Source organism: Lathyrus oleraceus, chromosome 1, assembly GCF_024323335.1.
Source record: "Lathyrus oleraceus cultivar Zhongwan6 chromosome 1, CAAS_Psat_ZW6_1.0, whole genome shotgun sequence".
Classification (NCBI taxonomy): Eukaryota; Viridiplantae; Streptophyta; class Magnoliopsida; order Fabales; family Fabaceae; genus Lathyrus; species Lathyrus oleraceus.
Genome location: NC_066579.1, coordinates 98,084,348 through 98,092,006, shown reverse-complemented (window position 1 = coordinate 98,092,006; position 7,659 = coordinate 98,084,348). Strand labels below are relative to the sequence as shown.

The window sequence follows — 7,659 nt, the reverse complement described above, 5'->3', positions numbered from 1 at the left end:
GAAGATTTTTCTCTGTTTGTTCAATACCATTCAGGTCATGTATGAACCTGTTGTTGAACCCTTATTCCGGTGTCAGGTCATACATGAACCTGTTCCGAAGAGTTTTCTCCTTGATTATTCCCTAGCGTTGTCAGGTCATGTATGAACCTGTTGTAGCATCTTTTCCTTTATTCGGGTTTGGTAAGTCATACGTGAATTTACTACCGAAATCCCTTGTATTCTAAGTGTCGTTTATCAATTCTCATTTGGATTACTCCCCAGTGTGTGTCTGATTCTCCAGCAGGATTGTCTCCCCAGCAAGTTGTTTCTTACCATTTGTCTGTCTCTCTGTGGATCCTCAGCTTTCCCTACAGTTTGGTCTGTCTAAGTAGCATCTCCTGTCAAGAGTCCACCATATCCATAGCAGATAAAAAATTACAAAAAAAAAAAAGAATCATGCATCCATGCATATCCATGCATATCATGGCATATCATATCATATCGCATCATGTCATGGGGATTCAGGATCAAAATCCGGGTCTTCTTAGTATTTAATCATCTCCCACTATGATCATATGAAGAGTGTCCTGCTTCATATTCTCTAGTTGAAGATACTTAAATAGGGGCAACTGTCATACCCCGATTTTGACCCTGAATTTTTTATTTTTGTTTGGCACTTGGTCTAAGGTTCATTTGCATACATTCCCAACTCCATATTTTTGTTACATATTGATCATTGTCTATGCCTTTTTGATCATGGTACTTTTGACTATAAAATGGATTTTAATCGTTTGACTTTTGAATTTTTCAATTTTTGATTTTTGTTTCAAATTAAGTTTAATTCCCAAATTTCAATTTAATTTTAATTGTTATTTTTACTAATGATTCAAAACTCTAATTGATTTTAATTTTCAAATAGATGTTAGAATTGAGTCAAAAGTAATTTTAACGAATTATGGATTAATTTGATTTTAATTGGGTTTCCTACTGATTTTTTTATTATAATTTAAATTGATATTTAAATTAGTCTTGGTTTATTTCTAAAAAAAATCCATTTTATATCCATAGTACATTTCAAAATCAAAATAGCATTACAACATTTTCATAAATTACAAAATCATGTTCCAAATTGCATTTCTCAATATTTCCTTACAAGTTCATTATATTACATGAATCATACAAGTACAATCCTGAACAATCACAATCACAGGGATCTAATAGAAAAACATCACGTTCCAAAAAAGGGGGTCAAACAAAAAAAATCTAAGTACTCCGGTAGACTTGTGGACTTTGTTAACCCAATGTGCACAAGCTGTTGGTAGTTATGATCAAAGGAATGCTGATGACATACTCAAGCAGTTTGGATAGAACTTTTCCCCTCTTGCAGATAGTGGGAAAAGCCAGTGGCCACCTTCTGGTGTAGAGCCTGCACTTACTTTATGGTATGAAGCTGTTGGCCGAATAAGAGTTCAGCTCATGCATTGGATGGATAAACAGAGCAAACACATTGCAGTTGGGTACCCGTTGCTTTACAAACTTCTTAGGGATAAGAATCATCGTTTCATGGCTTTGGATTGTCTTCATCGAGTTTTAAGGTTTTACTTGAGTGTCCATGCGGCAAATCAAGCCCAAAATCGTATATGGGATTATCTAGACAGCGTAACATTACAACTTTTAGCAGTTCTAAGGAAAGGATTGCTTACTCAGGACGTTCAGCATGATAAACTTGTTGAATTCTGTGTAACTATAGCTGAACATAACCTTGATTTTACCATGAACCATATGATACTAGAATTGCTAAAGCAAGATTCCCAACGGAGGCAGAAAGTTTGGAAGGTTTCTACCACTGCTGGTGCCAGGCGTGTAAAGAAGTCATCGCTCCTTGAAGATTCTGCTCCAAGCAGTCACTCGATAAAGGAGACCGAGGCCCCATCTAAATCTGGCATATCTGCAATGCTATTTCGCGCAACAAGTCAGCCTCCTGTCCAAAACAGATCCCACATCAAATGGTCATACAAAAGCATAAATGACAAACCAAAACCAACACCATAACATCAGGCATAGCAAGTAATAGACTTACATAGTCCTACAAAGAAGCTTCAAGAAAAGACCAGCTCATCCTTCAATAAAGCCAAGTCTTGCGCGATGCCTAACCTGCAAAGACAACACTGAAGCTGGTCAAGACAACATTGCTCCCTCAAAGCAATCTCTTCCTCCGCCTAAATTCGTTGATTCTCAATCTGTTCTCAGAAGGTTGCAGTCTGAACTGATGGCTTTGATGATGGGTGGAGATTCTGGTATATCTGCATTCCCTAAGGAGGATAATATATTGTGTTGGAAAGAAACAATAACAGGAAGCAAAGAAGCTGTATTTGAGGGAACAGAATATAAACTCTCCCTTTCATTTCCCAATGAGTACCCTTTTAAGGCTCCCAAGGTCACATTTGATATCACCTGCTTCCACCCCAATGTAGATTTGCATGGCAATATTTGCTTAGATATTCTTCAGGATAAATGGTCATCTGCCTATGATGTAAGAACCATTCTTCTATCAATTCAAAGCCTGCTAGGAGAGCCAAACATTAGCTCGCCGGTGAATCCACAAGCTGCACAGCTTTGGAGCAATCAAGAAGAATAACAGGAATAAGAAAAACAAACAGAAAGTAAAGGTATTTCATTCTTGCCTGCATTACCAACTGCAATATTGAAGGATGCCGGTCTTTCTACTAGCTCTGTTGAAAATAAACCCAAGGAAGGCATCAACATTGCCAGGAGTGAGGAATACCATAGCTCTGTCTTCGCATGAACGCCTCATCTGGCAAGAAGTGCACAAACTTATTTCCTCTTCAGATAAGGAAATTGCTGGCCAACTATATGTCGATCATGTCATGAAGCCTTTGCTTGGATCCAAATATGTTGATGCTGGGACTCACATTCTGGTAACCAAGGAATTCCTAAAGACTGTTGAGAAGAATGTTGATAGTCAGCGTCCTGCTGGGCGAGTTGATGTTTCCCAGGTTGATAAGCAATGTGATTTTGCTCTTCTCATGTCGGATCACTCAATCTTCCCTCACGATGGTCAAGGATCTAGCCATAGTATATCAGTTGGAATAAAGCCTAAATGCGGATTTCTTCCTCTTTCAACATTCATATCTGAAGGAACTGCTATCAAAAAGACGACAACTCGATTCGAAATGCATCATGGCTCTGAAATTGCAACGTGGAGGGATTTCACAGCGGAGTGTGTACAACCCACTTGATTTGTTCTCTGAATCAAAGGAAAGAGTTCATAAATCAATCAATACCGTAACAGGTTAAAACAAAAGTTGCAAGGCAAAAAAGAAGGTCATGAACGACATAAAACAGTACACAATTAGACCTGCATCAACCAAATTCAAAGCATACTCCTTGATGTTCAGGAGCTGGGCAATTGTTTTCCTCAAGGTCTTCCAAAGCTTAACCCTGTAAAGGACATGGATGTACGAGATTCAGAGATAGTGAACTTGTCAATCAAATAGAAGAGCTTGAGAAAAGGTTGTTTGGTCATCCTATGCATAAGGTTCAAGATGTAGATCAAATTAAGAGCTTTGAGAGGAAAACTGAAGCGAATCATGGAATTCAACACCTGAAAGCAAAAATGCGAGACCTCTACAGCAGCCTCAAGACGATGCAAGAAGGATAGCAGAGATACAACACGAATGCAAATTTCCAGTTCCAAGCCATTAACCTGCAGTAAAACGCAATTAATTACCAAAGCATTAAAAGTTCAAAAAAATAACCCAAAACAGAGTTAAGACAAAAGCGATTGGAAAAGCTAAAGTACAGATTACCTTTCCGGAAGATAGCATCGAACAAGGGAAAGCACTTCTGAGCATGGAAAAGCGCTTCTGAAGCTTTCTACTTTGAACACCAATTGCACTTTCGAAACCCTAATCCTTGAGATAAATAGAGGAGAGCGATTTCAGAGAGAAGGAGGTTAGTTAGCGGCGAAAACACAAAAACCCTAAAAATTTCTAAACAACAAACGAACCTATTGGGAAGAGGCGAAAGGGGGGAAGGCTCGAGATTCGCCATTGTTGCCATCGCCGAAGGTAATCTCCTTCGTTACAACCGTTGGTTTCTTGCAATTTGAGTGAGGTTGAGGGTATTTGGGATTGAGAGCGCGAGAGAAGAGCGATGGTGAGCGAGTTTAGGAAGGTTGAGGACGAGTGATTTAGGCTAGTGTGAGCTTTTGATTGATAGAGTTTTTACGAGAGAGAGATGGAGAGGACGAGTTTGGGAGTCTGAAAGAAACGGGATTGAGAGCTTTGGGAGGGGAAGAGCTATGTTCAACGAAGCTAGCTTCTTTTTCATTTTTTTTTATATATTATTATTTACCTTAAGTGCTTAAAGTTTTTTGGAAATTTAACTGACCTTTTAGTATTCCCAGGGGTTATTAATGTCGTTGGTTTAATAATATTTTCAAATTCCCAACCTCTAAAAATCCAACAGCCATGCGGCTGGATTTTTTGGGGTAACCTAACAGTCTTTTATTTATTTATTATTATTGTTATTATTTTGGTTTTATTTCCTTTAAATTTCTTTTTTCTAATCCTTTTGATTTATAAAGCCTGGTTGACATTGTAAATAACAACTAACACCAAGTAGCCTAGTGGAGAGGGGGTAGTTCCATAGTCTTAGGTGGAGTGAGTTCAATACTTGTAGATAGTTTTTTTAGTATTTCTTTTTTTAGTATTTCTTTTTTTGTATTTCATTTCTTTTTAGCATTCCATTTTTTATTATCTTTTAGCATTTTGTTTATTTTAATAGTTTTTTTTTTATGTCCATGCTTCTTTATTAATTTCATCATATATTCGACACCGTTTTAAAACTAAAAAAAATCATACTTTTCTCGATTTAATATCGAGCCCTTTTTCATACCCTTGTAAGTCGATTGCTTTTAAGCATCGCCATCAACCTCTCATGGCTTACTCTTGGGCCTTCTTACAATGAGCTCTTAAGCAACATCAACGTAACTTTCAATAATTTCAAACCTCGATACTTTAATTATTTTAATCTAATATTCAAATCATTTTTATAATTAAAATGTGAAGAAAAAGGTTACCTGGATGGAATGTCCAGTCGTAATCCCAAATATTAGGCTCAAGCTGTAAGAGCTTGTAAGCCATAAATATTCGTCTTCTCTTTAACATTCTAATATTCAAAAATCATTTTCTTAATAAAATTGGAAGAAAAAGGTTACCTGGATGGAATGTCCAGTCGTAATCCCGAATATTAGGCTCAAGCTGTAAGAGCTTGTAAGCCGTTAATATTCGTCTTCTCTCTAAAATTCAAACCATCTTCTTAATGGTTGGAAGAAAAAGATTACCTGGATGGAATGTCCAGTCGTAATCCCGAATATTAGGCTCAAGCTGTAAGAGCTTGTAAGCCATAAATATTCGTCTTCTCGCCAAAATATCCGTAAATACCTCAAATCACCTTCTAAATAAAACGTGAAGAAAAAGATTACCGATGGAATGTCCAGTCGTAATCCCGAATATTAGGCACAAGCTGTAAGAGCTTGCAAGCCATAAATATTCGTCTTCCCTCCGAAACATTCATAAATGTCCGAATCATTTTCTTAGCAATATTGGAAAGAAACAGACTGCCTGGGTGGAATGTCCAGACGTAGTCCCGAGTATTAGCCCCAAGCTGTAAGAGCTTGTAGGTCACAAGTACTCGTCTTTCAAACTTCAAAATACCTAATTCCTACCTTAATACTTTTTCAATAAAGATGGAAATGGAACATGGTGTATACCATGCACTCCTGAGGCTAGGATTCGAGATGTATATCTCGCTCATCCAAGTTCTCGCCATCACTCAAAATACATCCAACCAATCAGACTCATTTCTCGCCGCCGTGCGATTAATCAAAAACCTTTTCATAAATGAAAGATATATTGTCTTAAGTGATACAAAACAATGTTTCGGCCACGATTGTTGAGTAGAGATAAATGACGCTTTTCCGAATGTAGATCTATAAATCCGTTCGATGTGTGGTACGCGTCCACTCCTCATCTGTTTTGGGTAAAACGATGTTTTTGTCGATTAATACAACATAGCTTTCGCTAAAATCGACCAACAAACAAACATTTTTCTACCCAGAACTACGTAAGCCTTGATTTCTCTTTTGAGATACGTAGGAGCAGGATTTGTAAATTTTGTCAGGCCCACTAATAAAAAAACTTAGGTTTAGTCCTTCGTCAAAATCCAAAAACATTTCTTCTCTCTTCTATTCATTCTTTCCCACCTAATAATTTGAAAAGCCTAATATTTTAATTAACACTAACGCACACAACTGACCTAATGGTTCCCGTTGAGTACAACGGACGTGAGGGGTGCTAATACCTTCCCCTTGCGTAATCGACTCCCGAACCCTGATATTGGTTGCGATGACCATATCTTGTCCTTTCATTTGTCTTGGGTTTTATCGATATTTCCCCTTTCCTTTTTAGGAATAAATAAAGTTCGGTGGCGACTCTGTTCAGTCCATCATTGCGGGCGTGCGATCGCGCTTCGCTTTGAAGTCGTATCCCCATTTTTTTCGAGGTGCGACAACATGGTAATATAAACCAACACATATGTTGATCATGATGAAAAGTTGTTTTAGAATGTAAGGCGTAAAGAACAAGTAAAGCGTATAAAGTAATTAAAACGAGCAATAAAGATAATGGCGATAAATTTAAATAAAGTAAAGACAATGACAGGAATTAAATAAAGTAAAGTGTGGCGAGAAATTAAATAAAGTAAAGCATAGCAAGAAATTAAATAAAGTAAAGCATGACAAGTAAAATAAATAAAAGCGATTAAATAAGAACCTGCTCCAAACGGAGGCTTTAAATCTGGTACAAGGAAAATAAACCTTCGACTCTGAAGATAAAGACGACAGCAAAATCGAAGTGCTCCAACTCAATCTCACTAAGGTGCGATAACCCCTCGATGTGACGAATTACCGCTTTTACATATGATAACTATAGTATTAGTGTTGTAAACTAAGTTGGATGATTTGGAAATGAACTAGAATGACCTATTTATAGAGGAATTCAGCAGCTTGCAAAGACCATGGTGCCCTTCAACTTCTCCTTAGTGGGAACGTAAAATACAAAGGTGGCGCCCGCCACCCCTTCATGGCGCCCGCCATGTGTGGAAATGGGTAAGTTCATGGGATTGTGGCGGTTACCTCCTGGTTGAGGACTGATGAGTCATGGCTTCTCCTATAGCGGCCGCCATGCATAACGCCATGTGTACAATATTTGCCGAAAAACCCTAATTTTTGGTCTTTTTGCTTCGTTTCTTCTAAAAGGGTCCCGAAAGAGCTAAATATCTGAAAACAACATAAAAGATAGCATAACACAAGCAAAATGGTAATAAAGACCTAATAAACATGTGAAATCCGAGTCAAAAACGCGGTGTGATTCAGTGTGATCATTATTATAAGTCAAAAAAATTAAGGAAATTTATTTGCATCGATTTCTACACTTATTTGCATCGATTTCTTGTGTAATGTGTGTTTGGGATGGTGATGATTGCTGAATAAACTACTTAAGGAAAATTAAAGGATAAGAGTTTAAGGTTGCGACATGAAAAGTACTCAAATTGATATCCATATTCGGGAGATTCACGATGTTAAATGATACTAAT

The 7,659-nt window shown here is 37.5% G+C and overlaps 1 protein-coding gene across 1 annotated transcript; it reads left to right on the top strand.

Annotated features, from left to right (window-relative positions):
- The first annotated feature begins 2,690 nt into the window (after window positions 1–2,690).
- Window positions 2,691–3,239, top strand: LOC127093629 (inositol-pentakisphosphate 2-kinase-like). The gene has a single exon (XM_051032574.1). The coding sequence runs from the start codon at window positions 2,691–2,693 to the stop codon at window positions 3,237–3,239; it is 549 nt and encodes a 182-aa protein (XP_050888531.1).
- The last annotated feature ends 4,420 nt before the right edge of the window (window positions 3,240–7,659 follow it).

Excerpts from the sequence above, each read along its gene's own strand:
- LOC127093629 (XM_051032574.1), top strand. The coding sequence starts at position 2,691 with ATGCCGGTCTTTCTACTAGCTCTGTTGAAAATAAACCCAAGGAAGGCA.